At 37.1% G+C, this 20,689-nt stretch overlaps 1 protein-coding gene across 1 annotated transcript; it reads left to right on the top strand.

The window, feature by feature from the left end:
* The first annotated feature begins 325 nt into the window (after positions 1-325).
* On the top strand, positions 326-15,773 carry LOC139134682 (beta-1,3-glucan-binding protein-like). Its single transcript, XM_070701649.1, has 10 exons — positions 326-621; positions 6,062-6,156; positions 6,684-6,758; positions 7,863-7,929; positions 8,523-8,708; positions 9,374-9,451; positions 9,610-9,727; positions 10,336-10,407; positions 10,596-10,740; positions 14,481-15,773. The coding sequence occupies exons 1-10, from the start codon at positions 402-404 to the stop codon at positions 14,703-14,705; spliced, it is 1,281 nt and encodes a 426-aa protein (XP_070557750.1). The 5' UTR covers positions 326-401; the 3' UTR covers positions 14,706-15,773.
* The last annotated feature ends 4,916 nt before the right edge of the window (positions 15,774-20,689 follow it).

The raw sequence follows: 20,689 nt of genomic DNA, 5'->3' as shown, positions 1-20,689 counted from the left end.
ATAATATGTATCAAAGGGTTTCTCAAAAGTTATGTTATGGGGACAAACATCTGAATTTTCCCGAATTTTAATGGTTGTAGGGGAGGGACAAAGAGACAGGCGGGGGCAGAAAGAGGGAGAGAGGAAGGGATGTGTACGGTGTTCGAAACCATTGTGAATGCGTGTATTCATCGAGTCTTCGAGAAACAAAATGTATTAGTAAAAGGTTGTCGACATAGTTGAGACAGGGGTGAAAGGGGGATCTGAGCAATAGGCCAGGGTGCACTTTAGGGGGCCTCAAAGTGGTGAAATATGCAAATTTTTGACTCGACGTCAAGATAAAGAAGTTTATAATCAGCGTTTGGGCAGTCAGCTAAGGCAAAGGCACGAAGTGACGGAGCAACGAGCAAGCAGCGATCACGATGGCAGAAAGCACTTACGACAACCCAACGTTCGTGAGCACTGGCGCCGAGGCCAAGACGGGAAACAAGTATGTCATGAATGAAGATAAGTCTAAAACTTCCAGCAGCCATTCGAAAACGTTCGTTGCAATCTTGGCACTCGTGATCATCGCCGTTACAGCCCTGGCGATCACAGGAATCATTCTCTATTCAACAACAGAGAGCAATGATACTGTCCAAGGTATGATTTTGCCCATGTTTTTGCCTTTTTTAAAAAAACAATTATTATGATGTCATTTCGGGTAAGCGTGATTTTGCATTCAAATTGATATGACGCTTTTAAAGTCACTTTTACTGCACGCACATGTCAAATCTTGTCGACCTGTTGATGAAATATTCCAATTGTCCTAAAGAATTACCTCGAAAAACAAAGTATTCTCAATTGCTAAGGGTCAACTAAGGAGAACGTCATTCTGCAAAATCAATTGTATTCCTATATATCACTGTAATCATGATTTGGCTCAGAACACGAAATTTATTACCTTACAATACGTATGTCGCAGCTGAATGCACGAGAGCATGTCTTAGACTACGGACTCAGTGACTGTATAAATAAGGATATTGATTTGGCAGGTAAAACTTATCACTTAGAAATAGGGTTGGTTTTTATCGTCACGGTAAATCAAACCCTCGTTGTGTTTGGCTGTGTGAACAACGAACATACCAGATTCGTCTTGTAGAAACGTTTGTTCTCGCAACGGAGACACAATGCATTTACCTGTTCGTGTTACCGACAAGGCTCAAGGAGGTAGGAATCTTTGAGACTACTTGTACGGTTTGAGTACAACCCAGCGCTATCATTCTAATCTGAGATAGGCGTTTATCATAGTTACATAAACTAAATCACGTTGTACGAAACGAGTTTTTATTGATATGGTTCGAAGCAGGCTGAAGTGTCCTGTATTGCGTAAAACACTATGTAAAGTGCTATAAGGGATAGCATTAGAGATAACCGCTGAATCACGAGGGGAAAAACGACCTTGCGGCTGATACAGCCCTGCTATTGATGGTTGCATATATTGATGGTTGCATATAACAATAATGAAGAGTATCGATGCACTGCACGCTAACGTAAAGTACGAGATCAAATCAAATAGCTTTCCTATCGATATTTTAACAGCAAACCATAATTTTGTCGTAACATAAAGGAAAGAAGCTGGATCTGACGACGAGTGCTGATGTATCACGGGAACTTATTTATTGAATACGGAACCATAATTGGGCCTACAGGCCCAGCCGCTGATACATGAGTCTTAGTTGGTCCTAGTTACTAGTTTCGTTCACTCCACTAGAGAATGATCGTGGTCCAAAGTTCTTGTTTCGGTCAAAGTTCTTGTTTCTGAGTGAATGTCCTGTCTCGGTCACTCCCAAAGAGAGTGACCGTGTTTATCGGTCCTTGAGTTCTCCTTTTGGTCACTCCATAGAGGAGTGACCGTGGTCCCAGTTCTCCAGTTTCGGTCAAAGTTCTGGGTTCTGAGTGAATGTCCTGTCTCGGTCACTCCACAAGAGAGTGACCGTGGTTATCAGTCCTCGAGTTCTTCTCTTTTCATCCTCTGAGTTAGTGTGTCTATTTATACAATATCTTGGCTATGTCGGATGCCGACGCCATAAAGAATATAATAAGAAAATGCTTTGATTTACCGACATTAGAAAGGATTACAAAAGTAGAAATTATCACTTGCCCGTGCGTGGCTTGCTACAATTCTTTTGTTTCAAACCCACGCTATGAATAAATTCAAATGATAACAACGGCTCAATATTACGATTGCTTGAAACACAAATAGAACATGGGGTAGTACGCAGAATACCTCCATGAGAAAATAAGTTACTGGGTAATTCTTGTAAATGTGTAAATGAGTGAGATCATGTCGTCGATACTGTGCTGGTATTTCATGGCGCCAGCATTGTTAGAGTCCAAACAAAGAAACATCAGCTTGATCACTCGCGTCGCAGAACGCTAATGTATTTTGAGCGTGAAATATTACTATTCTGTGCGCCAATTTGGAAGATTATGACATGGGCCAATTTCGAAATAGAAAATGACCTCATGTTCAAAATAATACGTCCGTTCCCTCTGAGTTGAGAATATGACAAAAGTACATTTCTTTAAAAGAAAATCTGAAACACAGGTGATTTATGATCATTAAATGCATGATCGCTATTAACCTTAAAAATAATCCTCGCGTCTTTGGCGGGTAATAACTGGGCTCGTCTGGCCTCGAAGAATAATAGTAAAGAGCGTGTAGGCTTCCGGATGGCGGACTTTGTGCGTCTTCTTGTGACCATCTCTTGGTTTGCCGTCAGCATTATGATAAATAAAGCCTGTTCGTAAATCTTACTTACAAGAAAAACACGCTGGCTTAGCGTAAAACGGAAATAGAGACCAAGCATCGGTGTTCCAAAGTATGAAATGATATTTTGTTGGACTAAACACTGATAAAGTTTTGAGAGAAGCAAAAAAGAACGTTTTCAGATTTGGGCATTCAGCGAAAGTAAAACAATTGACTTTCATACAAAGGGTAATTTGCATAACTGAGAGCAAAAGAGAACAACGAGATGCAACTTTAGATATACACAACGGAAACTAGAAAATTAAAGTAAAAATATACAATACAACATAATGTAGACAAAATTCCTATTGCGATATCATACTGAATCGCGACACAAAGAATTTTGCTTCTGAGTGTGTGACATCAGGCAGTATGATGGAGCCGGCCGTTACCCCGCACACTATACGAGATCTCACCCGATAAAATCATAGCAAATGTCAATATGTCACTCAACCGCTGATAAAAAAAACTTAAGAAAAGTTACAGTTATAACAAAAATACAAGTATAAATGCTTTTGTATATATAGTTCTTTCTTTCCTGTTCAGTCCATATTTCTTTAGTTAGTTACTTTCCTCTTATGGTTAATTATTTCTTAGCGCACCTAGAAAATGTCTTTACGTTTTTGTCCCTGAGTTAATCTTTAATTTCTTGAGGTATCTTGAGTTCAGTTTCTTTTTCTGGCGCTTGTATAGTTCCTTTCAATTGGTCGTCGGTTGGTTAATTTCCTTTCAGTAATTCTATTCAGCGATCTCGTCGTTTGAAAATTTTCTCACAGTTATTAAATACAAACGCAAGTCGTAACATAAAGGAAAGAAGCTGGATCTGACGACGAGTGCTGATGTATCACGGGAACTTATTTATTGAATACGGAACCATAATTGGGCCTACAGGCCCAGCCGCTGATACATGAGTCTTAGTTGGTCCTAGTTACTAGTTTCGTTCACTCCACTAGAGAATGATCGTGGTCCAAAGTTCTTGTTTCGGTCAAAGTTCTTGTTTCTGAGTGAATGTCCTGTCTCGGTCACTCCACAAGAGAGTGACCGTGTTTATCGGTCCTTGAGTTCTCCTTTTGGTCACTCCATAGAGGAGTGACCGTGGTCCCAGTTCTCCAGTTTCGGTCAAAGTTCTGGTTTCTGAGTGAATGTCCTGTCTCGGTCACTCCACAAGAGAGTGACCGTGGTTATCAGTCCTCGAGTTCTTCTCTTTTCATCCTCTGAGTTAGTGTGTCTATTTATACAATATCTTGGCTATGTCGGATGCCGACGCCATAAAGAATATAATAAGAAAATGCTTTGATTTACCGACATTAGAAAGGATTACAAAAGTAGAAATTATCACTTGCCCGTGCGTGGCTTGCTACAATTCTTTTGTTTCAAACCCACGCTATGAATAAATTAAAATGATAACAACGGCTCAATATTACGATTGCTTGAAACACAATAGAACATGGGGGTAGTACGCAGAATACCTCCATGAGAAAATAAGTTACTGGGTAATTCTTGTAAATGTGTAAATGAGTGAGATCATGTCGTCGATACTGTGCTGGTATTTCATGGCGCCAGCATTGTTAGAGTCCAAACAAAGAAACATCAGCTTGATCACTCGCGTCGCAGAACGCTAATGTATTTTGAGCGTGAAATATTACTATTCTGTGCGCCAATTTGGAAGATTATGACAATTTCATCACTAGGGTATCCACTCAATATTACCTACAGATGCTAGACAAATCTAAATGAAGATATCATGGGAACTTGAATACACTATTTCTTAAAAGATTTCAATATGGAAGTTTCATCATCATTCAGTAAAAATCAAAAGAAACATCCATAGGAACTGAGAAGTCAATTTTCTGAATAATGACGATCTTTCAGAGAAAAGGCTGTTTAAAAGTTATTGCACCCTAGTGAGTGTTTCTAGAATATGAGACATTTTGACCCAAAATACGACTCAAACTTTGAATTTGCAAATTTTTGTAATATTTGTATGTCCATAGGAACCTGAAACAAAATTTAGAATACACTTTGACAAGCGCTTTAAGAGAATATTTTATGTATGCAAATTTCACCATTATTTATTTATTTATTTATTTATTTATTTATTTATTTATTTATTCATTCTGACATCCAACAGGCATAGCCCAATAACTGGATGCAAACAGAGAAAAATTAAAACATGAAAAAGACAAATTACAACATGCAGAAACTAATTTAAAAAAAAGGCACTAAACAAGTAACAACAGAGACTGACAAACATCAAAAACTCTCGGTAGTAAAATGACTATCAGCAAGAGATAATAAAACAGATGACACTTGTGTTTTAAAAGCACTAAGACTGGTAAACAAATCAATATCAAAACGATAGACACTATTTAAAAGTGACATTGCCCGAGACGAAAAACAATATTTAGACAGGTTAACGCGGTGATTTGGAATCCGGAAAAGGTCAGAAGACCTGAGACGCCTTGGGGGCACAAAGAAAGTGAAGGAGCTATTAATATCTGGACAATCGGTAATGAAATTGACACACTTGTGAATAAAACAAAAATCTAAAACTTGACCACGAATAAGAAGAGGCGAAAGTTTAAAATAAGAACATAATGTAAAATAATTATCAACATTGTACTCCATACCCTCCTTAAAACAAAGAAATTTAATAAATTTCTTCTGAACTCGTTCAATTTTGTCAATGTACGACTTCTGGTGTGGAGACCACACTACTGAACAATACTCAAGGATACTCCTAACAAATGCAATGTAAATTTGATGTAGATCATCCTTAGAAACCTAGAAACCAAACGGCAAAAACATTGGACAAATAAGCGTCAAAATAGAAACAACTGTTAGGAGGAAGACGAGAAAAACATTTTAAAATTTACATATGCATATATTATATTATATTAATTTTAAGAAAGCTATTTGTCAGGTAACTCGTTTGATCTGTAGCTTCAGAGAAGAATAAGCTTGAGCGAAACAAGAAAACTGGTCATCAAAATGCACACGTGAAAATTTTCATTATTAATAAACTAAATACCTTTCAGTTGAACTAAAATGCCAACGACCACTGAAAGTATATCTACAGTTGATGAACGACTTTGATGAACGGGTTTGTTGCATCTGTCACTGAGCATTTTTCATTCATCCTGGACGGTCAGGGACAAGTTCAATTAGGCCACAACCATGCGTATTATACTACCTTTATGTATACAAATGAATTATGCGGTGAGAGTTTATAGTTGATCATAGATACGTAATAGCGTTGAACCGCCGTGTTACTTCACTGTCTATCTACAGATGATTGTACCAATGGTTGCTTGATATTTGAAGACACGTTCGATACCTTCCGCTTTGATGTCTGGCAACATGAAATCACTGCTGGCGGAGGAGGTGTAAGTATTACAGCTTCGCCATAATATAACAAATGTCGTGTGTTCTTTTTCACCAAAAAACAACCTTAACATCACCTGAGCATTTACCCTTTTGATGTCTTAAATCTCTAAATGTTAAAACGATGACTGCTTCAATCGGCGAGTGAATATTCAGCTTTAATCAATACAATCTTCGAAGCCGATCTATTCCAGTCTATTTCCTGACTTTGATATACACAAAAGGCAAGGTTATTACCCGCCCCTTCTGCATTTTCAATACTCTCGTGGAAGTTTTATCGTTGGGCGGTCTTGCTCCAGCTTTGGAGGATAATCATTTCTGACTTAAATCCTTTAATCTACAAGTAAGTGTCTGAGGCAAAACTCAGTATCATGATGGTACTGTCGCTTAATTTGTTAAACAATCTCACGCAATACCAAGACGATGTAATGATGTCCTCTGTAGTTAACTATGGAAATATCGGATTTATAATTTGTGATTACAGTCATATCCTTGCAAATATTGTATGGTTGTTTTGTTTTGCTTGCAGAATTGGGAATTCCAGTATTACACTAACAACCGATCAAATAGCTATGTGCGGGACAATGTCTTATACATTAAACCGGTGAGTACACTATGATGCCATGGTTGAGTAGACCCCTAATGGCCATGGAGTGGGCATATAAGGCTTTCATTCGTATAAGGGATTTTCTTCCCGGATTGGTTTACTTTCTTCTGTTTTATTTGCGTTATATTCAATGGTTTCCCTTAACGTTGACGAGCTTTGCTATAGACACAATAAACTTAAAGTTTAAAAAAAACATTCCCGAGCTTGATATTGGTCTTAAGGTTTCGTTGCACTTAACCAACACACTTTTTCACATCGTCGCAAACCATGCGACTCTCTACGGCAACAGCTTAGCGCTACCCGTTAAGAGTAGGTCCGCGGAAATTATGCTCTGGCTCACGAGAATGTTTTTTCTAAGCAATATTTATCATCAAAGATGACACGAAAACTCTCTCATATTATATATTTTCAAATAGCAGAAAATCTTAACTTCAGTGTGGAAGTAATACTTCACTCGAAGGATGGAGGCTTACATATTTTGGGCAGAAAATCCAAATTTTGGTAGTAATGAGAGACATTAATTTAAGTCAAAAACTTGATACCACTTTATGGAATTCAGAAAAATGAAAAGTGTTTTTGCAATATTTATTTTCATTCTTGAATGAAGGGATTGAAAGACAGACTGAACTTCAAAAAAGTGATTTAAATCATGATAAGTAGTTAAAGTGTTTAAAATGTAAGAATTTCATTGTCATATAAAATTGTCGTTTTGTTACATAGTATTTAAAGAACATGTTGAAATTTCACGAAATTTGACCCGACCAGATCACAGTTAAATTATTTTAAATGTTTAAACGGGAGAAAAACAAGCTAGGGAATGTGGTGATTTGCATAAATTTGCATAACATTACGTTCCTTTCCCTCCTGACTTACGACTGCTTGTCATTCTTAAAAGTGAACCCAACCATTATTTTAATCTGGGGTTAACGGATTCATGAAAATTGAATGAATCTTTGCAAAAAAAGCGATTTTGAGCAAAATACGTCGTGTTATGTGCAACACCACCATCGGCTTAACTTGCACTCATGTATATTTTGAATGATCCTTCGCCGGCGTGTTCAAATTAATTTTTTATCCTAATCCTATATTCTTTCGCATCAGACTTTAACCTTGGATAAATTTGGGCAGGATGAAAATAGTCTTTATGGCGGTACACTCGATCTGTGGGGTAAGTGCATGGATGTAAATTTCAGCATCCCGACGTGACGGATAGTTGGTAATGATACATAGGTATCGAAGGGTTCAACCATGGTTCTGAGAGCCGGCAATATGTGCTCTTAAATTGGTTATGGTAGTCAATATATATAAACCATGTAGGGGTGTTTGTCACAATTGCAGCATTGTCTTATAAATGCTTGTGAAAGACCACTTTGTATCAAATACATTGTACAGTCATAGTTATGGACAATGTTTGTACATTTCTTGCACGAAATAGGATTTAATTTCTGAAGAATCAAATAACGGCGCCCTGTCCCCAATGTTCCCATGAATCAATGCGTCCGGATATCAATAGAAAACCTACCGCAGTGCAACGCCCATTTAAATGAACATCGTGCCATACTTGAGAAAACATGGCTTTACCTGTACACTCATTCACTAACTGTAGATAAATCTGACTTATTTTCACCACGAAGCAAATCTTGACATGTCACGTTTCTACCGTGCTATCCAATGCACACCTCCACATAAAAATTTAGTTATCATACCATAATTTATCACACGATCATTTCATCGTATCATCTTTTCCATTTATCCTCCTAGGTGCCTACCCGGCAAATCTCTGCACAGGAAATGCCTGGGGCGGCTGCTCTCGTTCAGGAGACGGCACCAACAACGTTGTCAACCCAATTCAGTCAGCCAAATTAAGAACGGTCAATTCCCTGAGTTTCACCTATGGGAAAGTGGAAATTGAAGCCAAGATGCCCACTGGAGATTGGATATGGCCTGGTAAGACTGGCCATGTGTTGATACTAAATGGATACAGCGAAAACGAAACAGTTAACTAGTGGACACATACAGATAATTTTAAAATAATTTACTCAGGATATATCTTAAGATATATTTTATTAACTATTCATCAAATGAAAAATTATCTAAAAATTATTTGTTTTCTTTATTGCTTGATGGAAGAAGATGATCACATCTAAAAAATTAGCTTCTTTCGAAGATTTTAAAAAAGCGTAAAGATCATTATAACAACAAAAACATATAAAATATCTATCTGTAAATGTATCTATTAATCAACAGCTATTTGGATGTTGCCGAAGTACAACGAATATGTATCTGTCTGTCCATCCATATACATACATACATACATACATACATACATACATACATACATACATACATACATACATACATACATACATACATACATACATACATACATACATACATACATACATACATACATACATACATACATACATACATGTTACATACATACATACATACATACATACATACATACATACATACATACATACATACATACATACATACATACATACATACATACATACATACATACATACATACATACATACATATATGTTTGGGGGGGTGCGTGTGTTTGATAAGTTTACTGATTCGCTGTCCCTATTAATCAACAGCTATTTGGATGTTGCCAAAGTACAACGAATATGGTGATTGGCCAGCTTCGGGCGAAATAGACATAGTAGAAGTCAGAGGTTAGTTACTTGCATACTTTTAATGAGTGATTTATTTTGAGTTGCCCGTGTAAAGAATTAGTTTAAGGGATACTCGGCTGTTAACGTGCTGTTGATTGCTTTTATGTGGAAGACAGTCATATATCTTAGGCTGCTTTGCTTCTTACTTTTACAAATAGGGAACAGAAACCTTACAACACCAGACGGTCATTCCGTTGGCATCGATAACATGGGCGCCACCATGCACTGGGGACCGTATTATCCGTACAACGGATACGATAAAACACATGGAGAAAAGTAAGTCGCACTTTATGTTCTTAAACTTGAAATTGAAAAACTTAAAGGTGTCCGAAATTGGAAATGTTATTTCCGAAGGTGAAGAAATTTTTGCCTGGCATATTTTTAAGTGTGTGTGCTTTCTACGATATGTATGAGAGCCTGATGTCATCTTAGATATACTTATTGAACACGTCTTTGCTGATTCGAAATGAATGAACAAAAATAATATTGGTGAGATAATCGTATCAAAAATTGTGATACATTTTTCTCTCTTTCTAATGTCCTTTAAATGGGGACGTCGTACATCACACTTTGTGATGCGAATTGGGTTTTGAAAGTTGATATCCAAGATTTGGTTACCCGATTTTCCCCGATGCTGTTTTTTCCAATACCCCAGTAGTTTTGTACACCTTACTACGGTTCCTCTTTTAGAGCCCCTTTAAATCATTTTCCTTTGAAATCACCCAAGATCCCTTCCCTCGGCATATCTCATATTCCAGTCATTATCAACTGTGTAACAGAGATCGACACACTACATTTTAATTAATCCGATCTTTACTACACCGTTGCCAGAAGAGATAATACAAATTATCGGAAGTAAAGACACATTCTGTTCATTTTTCCAGAACTTTGACAAGTGGTACGTTCGGATCTGACTTCCACAAATATGGTATAGAATGGACTGAAGATAACATTAGGTGAGTGAACTGACTTGACGTCTGCGTCAGATAAAGCGATGTGATTGTCAAAAAGGATAATAAACAAGTTTGCTAACTGTACCATCGACAACACTGTGTACGATATAATATGTTTTCTAGCGGCTTCTATTACATGACACGCCTGTGGGTGAGATGATCAAAGTCCACTTTTCGTTTCAATATTACAGATTTTTCGTCGACGATGAAGAAATTCTGGTTGCCGATCCGGGAGACGATGGATTTTACAAATTTGGCGGTTGGGATGAAGCTATTCCCGACTGTGACAATCCTTGGGCCACTAGTCCAAATAAAATGGCACCATTCGACAAAGAGGTAATTCTACTAATAAGCAGTGTCGTATTCTGAAAACCACAGAGCCCTCTCAGTGTCAGACTTCATGAGGAAATACTGTTGAAATGAGTGGAAAGTGTGTAAAATGTCATTATCATGCACTTTGATCGTGTGGCATCTGTCAACGTACCGTACACACATGACTGAATGTTGTCAGTCGTCCGTCTATCTTCAAATTCGAATGTTCCTTAGCAATATTCTCTGTTTGGTTATTTTCAGACTGAAAGATCCGTCGCTCGAGGACGCTCCCTACGCTCTAGAGAGCGCCCTCAAGCGACGGATCTTCCAGTCTAAGTTATTTCGTTCAAATATTAAATTTTAAAGTGCTAGTCCGCTTGCACGCAAAACGTTCTGTTCGTTTTTAGCGACGAAGTTACGTAACTGAGGAAGCTTATAGAGTTGGGAGAGGCGAAATTGACGTCATTTCCGTCAACAACTTCCGTAAAACTATTTTGTCACACCACGTGATCAGTGTTATTTAACGACCTCCATGGCATACCATTCACGTTGCACACTCACCGTCAGCGAAAATACCAGATCGTGTTGAATTGACGTTATTGAACTTAGAGCGTACGTGTGAGTGTATTAGCTTACATGAAATGCAATAGACAATGATGCATTTACGTTAGAACGTCCATGCTCGATCATATTGTTTTTGTTCTGTCAGTGTAAATTACGAATTGATGGATGCGTTGACGGACATCATGCGTGCGTTTGGTCCTGACATGCATGTCGTTTCGATCTCCTTTTTACTCTGCAGGGGAGAATGAATTACGTTCCTCATGGGTTTCATATATGTCAAAAAATACGAAGTTTTGAGTGGATTTACGATTTCGTTTGTAAAATTACGAGCGAAAATTTCAGCTTCCCATTTCATCGGCGCAACCGTGCAAGAAACCTCAGTGTCCTACTACCTCCATGATCACATGTTGTACCACACGAACATGAAAGGCGTGTGGAAATTTGCGTAGTGTTTTTTTCTCATTTAATTTGGCAAATTATCAGCAAAACCTCAATAATTCAAGGTAACCCTTTCTTCTCAATCGCTTCCTGGAGTTTCAAAGTCATACCAACGAAAATGAGTGAAAATTTCGATGCAAAAATCGTGCATCGACGAGAGTGATATGCGAAGCTTAAAGAGACTGAGAGTATTCATAGAAAATAGCCCATGATTCGAGCTTGGTTTTCCTGGTTTTCGTTTGAATTTTGGCCAAATAGTCGCTTTTTAGCGGGTTTTGAAATTTTTAAAGCATCTAAAAATATTAAAATGACTTTTCATTAACAAACGAAATAGAAAAGTAAGAAATTCAATTATTTATCTACAAAATAAAAATATTTCGGCAGGCTGAATCATATAGCTAAAAAGTGAACAATCAATGTTTTGGACGAGTACATACGTGTGAGTGATTTTTCGCGGGGATTCCCCGACTGTTCATCGCTGTGGCGCTCGAATACGCAGTCAGTTTCCGTGAAACGGGATGAAATTTTCTTTCAGGCGAGGCGTTTCAAGTTACTCTTGAGAAAAGTTACTTATTTATCAGTTGTTGTTTTACTGTTTCATGACACATGTTTCTGATTCAATCACTTGTTGACCTGAAAAACAACGATATTTAGTACTCTCTTTCAAATTTTGACACTCAAAATGATCGTTTTCAAAGTACATTTTGAGTGAACTTTGTAAATGAACATTCTGAACCATCGTGTAATCTATGCTTGGAATTTTGTTGCTTTTGAGGTTTATTCGTGGTTTTTTGTTTCTTTTCATCATCAAACATTGACAAGTAAGCTTGTAAAACTAGCCTATTAAAGAAGTATGTGTTACTTTCTGGTTTTGTAACATGTAAAGAAATAAATAAGTTGATTTCTTTTGATCCTTTCCACTTATTGGTATTTTTTCCTGGTTTAAAGTTACTAATATCCTTAACCTTTAGTCTCTACAATCTTAGAAAAATGAAACGATTGATTTAATAAAAGAAACTTATTGTGACACAGTTCAGTCATTTTCATAACTCTGGTTCAAAATTCAGTGTGCTATACTCATATCTTGGCAGTGCTGAACTCTTCTATCATAGTATCTGCAATTGAAGAATTACTTCACGTAGAATATTTGTAAATGTAAATCAGTGCTGTTTCCGACGTATTAGAACTTATTTTGTAATTACTACATGGCAGAACAATGTCTTCTTCATTTACATAGAAGAAGAACAGTTTATTTCGCTAAAATGTGGTGAAATATGGCGAAAAAAGTCCCGCGTGTCAATAGCCAATTTTTGTCTATTGACAGGCGCCTGTCAATAGCCGGATTCTGTCTATTGACAGGCGCCTGTCAATAGACACTCCGTTATTTTTAATTGTCAGGGTGTTGCCAAATCTTGTGTTTGTATAAGTATGTCCGGTTCTGAGATGAGCTGTATTGGCATACAAAAGGAATTTGTTGATAACTGACAATTTAATTAATACAGTCAATTTTGAAATTTACTCAAAACTTTTGAGACTGAATTTGAAATTTTACTAAGAATTTTCGGTAGCTAGAGGGGAAACAGACATACCAGTGTGATGGGCGGACCAGAAAGTCCATGGAAATCAAGCAGGTTGTTCTTACATGAACATTGCTGTTTGGTGTGTTGTTTTGTAACACACTATGCTAACATGTTTCAACACCCAAGGAAACATTTGTAACTTTATAGTCAATGCCTATTAATAAAATTATTTTAATTTTGTATCGGAATATCACAAAACAATGTTGTGATCATCGCAGTCCAGCTAGCTGTTATGAGGAAGCATGTGTACTTGGCTGGACCGATCAATTTCTGCAAAAAATCATTTCACCATCAATGACAAGCTAAAGTGACGTCTTTAATAAATGTGTCCATTCAATATCCAAGGACAATCAAGGCTATCAATGACACGAAGAAAGTTTGTTTAGAATTATATTTTCGTTTTAAACTACAGTTCTTTGATGCAGTGTGGTCGTCTGGCAATCCACCATCACGGCACATGTAGTGCATGCAATACACAGTCCACACTGTCCAATCATGCGTGCTTATTTTCCTGTTATAATTCAATTGGGTCAGAATTTTGTAGCAAGGAACATACAAAATCTTGCAGATAAATCAATTTGGATGATCTATGTTGATCTATGCAAATTCCAGTTTGGTGGACATGTGAAAATTATGTTTTTTGCCTTCATGTACAAGATGGCATGTGTACCAAGCTGGATGCTCACTGCTAAAAAAACAATAGGTTTTATTACATTTCACATTTCAACCCTTTCTTTGCATCTTTCTAGCAACATTCCCCAAACCTCTCTCCTTGCATCCCTACCGCTAAATGCACTGAGGAGCACAGTGTCATATCATTGACGCTATTTTTTATATATGCCTGCTAAAGTTGAAATGAGAGGATTTGCTTTCTGTGACACGTTTATTGCTTGAAAAACAATGTTTTCTGAAGTTTTTTTTTTATTACTCTAATATTTGGCTTTATTGACGCCAAAGAACCACGTTATTCGGAATTCTCGCAATTGTACTGAAACAAATTTTAGATGACTTACAGCTACTCTAATTATGAATTTTTAATTTTGTTTTTTTTGTATAAATTATTCAATACAAAAATAAATTAATTTCAAGCAGAATACTCTTTGTTATTCGTTGGGGCAAATTATCACAGCGGATCTACGTCGCCTAACATGTCGCTTTTAACTCTTTTATTTTCGTACACAGTTCTACCTGATCTTGAACGTTGCTGTCGGTGGCACAAATGGTTACTTTTGGGATGGTTTCATCAATGGAGGTGCTCCAAAACCGTGGTCGAATACTTCACCGACAGGGCCCAAAGACTTCTGGGAAGACAAGGACAATTGGTACCCGACCTGGAACCCAGACGTCAATAACGGAGAGGACGCCGCCATGCAAGTGAAGAGTGTCCGAGTTTGGCGGTTTAAGTGATTTGCTATATCAGTATTCAAACTCTACATAAACCATCCATATTATGGTCAATATCTCTGTAGAACAATATTATCGTACATAATGTTGTAATGCGAGTAGTTGTCGTGGTTATGGTTATGAAACAATTGTAATTGACTTTGAATCACTCGCATTTGACAACACCAAAGTAATAATTCAATGAGAAAGCTTTGCTTGGAAACCTAACATACCCATGGAATCTTAAGACAGTTTTGTCTGCATCTCACGGTAGTAGACTGAAAAAATTAATTAAGGTAGGTGAGCTATAATTCTCAGTCAGGTCACAATTATCTGATTGGTATTGTATTTTATTGACCGACCTTTGTTACTATTTGTACATTAATTTGTTTTTCAGAGAGATTTAGATAGAATTTAGTAGAGTGTAAACTCTTTCGGATGAAAAGATATTTTGTAGCATTTGTAAGCCACGTTCGCCACACGTAATTGTTGTTTGATTTATAGTAATTTCAATAAGTCTATAGATGTCATAAGTTGTGTAAACGATAGCTATCAAAAACTAGTAGTCCGTAACCCAAATGTGAAAATGTGAATTATATGGTAAGCGAGCGAGAACTTGATAGGGAATCATCTCCTACACGACGTTTATGAAGGCTCGAAGACGCCTTCAGCTTCGGCCGAGATACTTATTAGTAGGTCAGAATCCTTTAAAAGGCCTTTTAAGATGTCTTGCATATGGTCACTAGTTCATATTCACCTTCATTAAAGCGATTTCTCATTAATCTGGTATCTTCGATCAAATCATCAAAACTCTGCAGTTATTAAACTTGACGGTGTACAGGATTCGTTTTAGCAAATGCATAATTAAGGGTGGTGACATTTTAAAGGGATCTCAAATGTATACCTTCATTGCTGTCAATGTATCTTAAATGTATACCTTCAAAAAATCGACAAATCCTTCAGAACAAGACTGTATGTTGCATTTATATATATATTTGTAAAATAACTTGTGTTTTTGTGTTTAGCAAACCATGGTGCAGACCAAGTGTAACGGCGCATGCGTGTCTTTCATAATAAAGTTGATATTAATGACTTTTGTTGATATCATTGTTGTGAAGTAATGACCAGTGCCAAGGGTTTTTCGGAGCTGTCTCTGGCGTCTTTACCATGCAATGCAAATGTGTCATTGTGGTAAAGCGTTCTTGAACCAAGCTTGGCAAACAAGGTGTTCCATGACGTTTCCGCGCTTGTCAAGAATGAGCCGGGCAAGACTGAATGCCAACTTTCCTAATTAGGGTTATATATCTCGATTGACTCGACTAAAGATGAACAGAATAGAACAAGAGAAGGACAAGAAACCACAGTGGATATGCAAAACAAAACCACAAAAAATTAGCTAAATGTTATAGCTTAAAATTGACAACCCAACACACATTAAATTGACTGCCCAACACATATTAAATTGACAACCCAACACACATTTCATATCAATCAGAGACAGCTTTGTTTCGAGTTCCCCTTAAAGTCCATAAATCATTTCAAGTGCCCCAACATACTCTTGATATTTTCAAGCCCCCCTCCCCCGGTCAATTCTCCCGCTACCCTGAATAGATGTTTGTGAATGCAGTCTAACGTGTTCATTTTCTTTATATTAAACATTTATACGAGTAAAATAGACTTTATCAAATAAGCATTTGGATGCATAGCATGCATTTTATACATTTTGTTTATATATTGTTTCTGCAATATTGTGTTCATCAAGAGATTGCTATCTCTTGTATCAAAGAGGACAGAGAAAATAAACGATAGAAAATAAACAACAATTTAATGTAGAGATAAATTTACAATTGGTTGAAAGACACAAGAAATCTCTATTGCTCATCAGGTATTGTTGGACTATGACAATACCTGCAATAAAAGATGGGTTTGTTATTTAGGCACGCAACTGTTTTGTGTATGTAGAAATAGCTTTCTTTACACATAATCAGTACCATATAGAATGGAGAGTAGATGTTTCTCGTTCTTGATCAGGGAAGTATACCAATTTTTATCAGGAAATACTGAAAAATTATTCATTAAGTAATGATAGTCAATATACATATATCAAATTGTACGTTTTTATAAAATTGTACCATTTTATAATCTATTGTTTTTCACTCTTTTCTATTATTTTGTATCATTTCACAACTGCACCAAATGCTTCAGTACATTGCCAAAAATTGAGCAGCCCCCTTCTTCCTCTCAAGATTTTGAGCAACACCTTGTAGTTTCAATTTCTTGAGTGACCCCCCTCAGATTCCTCCGACCCCCGGCCGCAAATAAAGACGATTCCCTTACAGGAGAACTATTTTTCTCTATATTGCCTGCATTGGGAGTAATCCACGCGTGTCTCCGCAAATGCAACACTCCTGAAAATAAACCTGCTGCTGCTTTGCACTACCGAATTGAATGGTTGCAGTTAATTAATCGATATATTTCCCACATGGCGTTCCGTTTAGTCGCGGGTGACGTGAAGATAGTATACTGCAAACATAAACAAACAAAACACAAGCATGTGGGGCAAATAACCGAATTCATCAAATAGTGATGTGATTCAGATTTGTAACGGAAAAATATTGAGTCACTGAAGTACATGTCGCTGCACTCAACTACCATGGCGTGTATTCTGTTTGTTGAGACATCTTGGATCTTTCTCTGCCAGGCTCGGTTACCCAGACTGCTATGTTGGGCTCTCTTCCGGCCGCAACTATGGCCGTAAGAAAGCCCCGCAGAGCAGTTTGGGTAACCAAACTACCCACCGAGGGTTTGTTTGTAAGGGCAGGATGTGCGAAGATGCCAACCAACATAGAAATGACTGTCAAAAGATTCCAAAACAACAGTTCACTGATGATGTACTAAACAGCACGGTTTTCCTCAGTGTCATTATGCATGCAAGCTTAAAATAAGGTGCTAAATGCTTTTCTGCCTGTCCGGCTCGCTCGACAAGGGAGCCAAGATATACAACATCAAATAAATAAATAAATCTCAGGAACAATAATTTTAAAAAATTGACTGAACATCACATGCAACATATTCAAGATGCGATGTCAGTATCACCATGATATCAGGATAAACAAACAAGGATACAGGATATTGCTCATACTACAAAATTAACGCCAACAGAAGACCATTTAAGTATCTTGTGCCAATGTAACCAATCAAAAAAAGTAACACTGTATTGCCCATCACATAACAAATAAAGATTCATATAGCCAATAAAAGTACACATAATAAGCTGTATCATGTAAACCAACAAAGTAATCTCTGTCATAATACAAATGTAAAAAATAGAAAGTACCGAATAATTTATACAAAAAAACCCAAAAAATTATTTACCGAAACAAAACTAAAAATTCATTCATCCTGTTACATAAGAGTAGCTGTAAGTCATTTTAAACTTGTTTCAGTACAATTGCGAGAATTCCGAATAACGTGGTTCTTTGGCGCCAATAAAGCCAAATATTAGAGTAATAAAAAAAAAACTTCAGAAAACATTGTTTTTCAAGCAATAAACATGTCACAGAAAGCAAATCCTCTCATTTCAACTTTAGCAGGCATGTATAAAAACGAACAGAACGTTTTGCGTGCAAGCGGACTAGCACTTTAAAATTTGATATTTGAACGAAATAACCAAACAGAGATGGAATATTGCTAAGGAACATTCGAATTTGGAAATAGACGGACGACTGACGACTTTCATTCCTGTGTGTACTTACGGTACGTTGACAGATGTCACCCGATTAAAGTGCATGATAATTAAGTTTTCCACATTTTCCACTCATTTCAACAGCTGAGTGAATCTCCGCAAAACTCATGAAGTATGATACTAAGAGGGCTCAGTTTTTTGTTTTGTAAAACGACACTGTTTATTACCTCTTTGTTGAATGGTGCCATTTTGTTTGGACTATTGGCCCAAAGGATTGTCAAGGCCGGGAAGAGCTCTTGACACGGGCATGTGTCAACTGTATTGTCGACAAATGGAATTTACGAACCGAAGTAATGCCTTTTCGTTCAGAGCTTACCGAGACTACGTCACGACTTACAGGCACAGTTGCTGTCGGTCGCGAAGGGTATTATTGAAGCAGGAAACGATTGAGTGTCGATTGACAGGCATCTGTCCTGGGACAAACAATAGCGCCAGCCAAACGGCACGGAACACAACTGACCACTTAGTGTTCTCGGCATGTATCAACAACCCCACTCACTGTGAAAAACACAGACCACGGAGTCAATGTGCGGCATACGGCTGAAAGACTATTTTTCACATCGCGATTTTAAGCCCGTTTTGTGAGAAAGGGGAATATATAGAAAATGGTATATATAAAGGAGATAAAAATCAAGCAGACGACATATTTGTAAATGGTTTGTTGAGTAACAATCGTGTATGCATCTGTATGCATCTGTTGAAAAATTGTGGGGATTAACATAATTAGGGTATTATCACAGAAACTGAGGCAAAAAATTCAGAGATAAGAGTAATAAAACCTAGTGTAAGGATAATAAGGTTAAAATTACTAACAAAGTTAAGCTAACAAAATTGTACACTAAGCTAAGGAAATCTGAATGAAATAAAAGGTTGAAGGTAGTAATTTAAGCTAAGGGAGGAATAGTACTACTGAAAATTTGGTTGGAGGCGACCACAGGAAATCGTCATGAAACTAGTATAAAGGACTATGGGAAATTAAGTTTGAAGTTCCAGCTAAACCTACCGCTAAAACCTATCGGTGGGAGGCCACTAAATCACTGTTACACATGTACCCTCTGGTTGCGTCATTCCATCTGAGCCATGGCTATATGAATCAAATACCTCATACATCAAATTCCATACCATAACCTTTCACAAAAAGTAAATAATATTTATAATGTGAAACAACCTTTTTAATAGTTTCGTCAGGCACAGTACAACTGATTTGATAATTGATCATACCAGTATATATTCCACCTCTATTTTATGCCATACTGCTATGGATCAACAGATACAGTGTGTTATGGGTCATCTAACAGCAGCATGTCATAGAAAAATTCACCATTGAGTTTAAAATCAGTAATGATGGCATCATACAGTTCATCTCCCAAGCTAAGCATTGTATCTAAATCTGCTCGTCAGAAGATTGCTTTGTGAAGACATACAAAGGGAAATCATTGCATTGCATGTGCAATGTTTGCCTCTAGATGCACGTTTAAATTAGATACTTCTTGGAGGGGGTACAACGATGTGCAAGAACTACTTTCAAATGTTTATTGCTGCTACCATATCCCCTTCTGTTGTCTCCATTTTTATCTGGATTTAATTTACTTTGTTGGTTTACATGATACAATTTATTTTGTGCACTTTTGTTGGTTATATCATTCACGTGTTTGCCTGTACTTTTAATTTGTCTGTTGACACTAATGTACTTTCTATGTACACAAACATAAATTAATTTCAATCAGAATACTCTTTGTTATTCGTTGGGGCAAATTATCACAGCGGGTCTACATCGCCTAACATGCCGCTTTTAATTCTTTTATTTTCGTACACAGTTCTACCTCGTCTTCAACGTTGCTGTCGGCGGCACAAACGGTTATTTTTGGGATGGGTTCATCAATGGAGGTGCTCCAAAATCATGGTCGAATAATTCACCGATAGCGTCCAAAGACTTCTGGGAAGACAAGGGCAATTGGTACCCGACCTGGAACCCATACGTCAATAACGGAGAGGACGCCGCCATGCAAGTAAAGAGTGTCCGGGTTTGGCGGTTCAAGTGATTTACAGAATATTAGTATTCAAATCTACACAAACCATCAATATTATGGCCAATATCTCTGTAGAACAATATTATCATAAATATTTTTGTAATCCAAGCTTTTGTCGTTGTTATGTTTATAACGCAATTGTAATTGACGATGAATTACCCGCACTTGACACATCAAAGTAAAAATGTAGTGAGAAATCGCTTTTATGCAAATAAAAATGTAGTATTATTATG

The sequence above is a fragment of the Ptychodera flava genome, chromosome 6, assembly GCF_041260155.1.
Source record: "Ptychodera flava strain L36383 chromosome 6, AS_Pfla_20210202, whole genome shotgun sequence".
In the NCBI taxonomy this organism is placed as follows: Eukaryota; Metazoa; Hemichordata; class Enteropneusta; family Ptychoderidae; genus Ptychodera; species Ptychodera flava.
This window is presented reverse-complemented; position numbering and strand designations above follow the sequence as displayed.

What these genes read in the sequence shown, in the direction of transcription:
- LOC139134682 (XM_070701649.1), top strand. Translation starts at nt 402, where the DNA reads ATGGCAGAAAGCACTTACGACAACCCAACGTTCGTGAGCACTGGCGCC. An exon ending in ATGTCTTATACATTAAACCG is followed by an intron (nt 6,759 to 7,862) that starts GTGAGTACACTA and finishes CTTTCGCATCAG; the next exon opens with ACTTTAACCTTGGATAAATT. An exon ending in TGGAGATTGGATATGGCCTG is followed by an intron (nt 8,709 to 9,373) that starts GTAAGACTGGCC and finishes ATTAATCAACAG; the next exon opens with CTATTTGGATGTTGCCAAAG.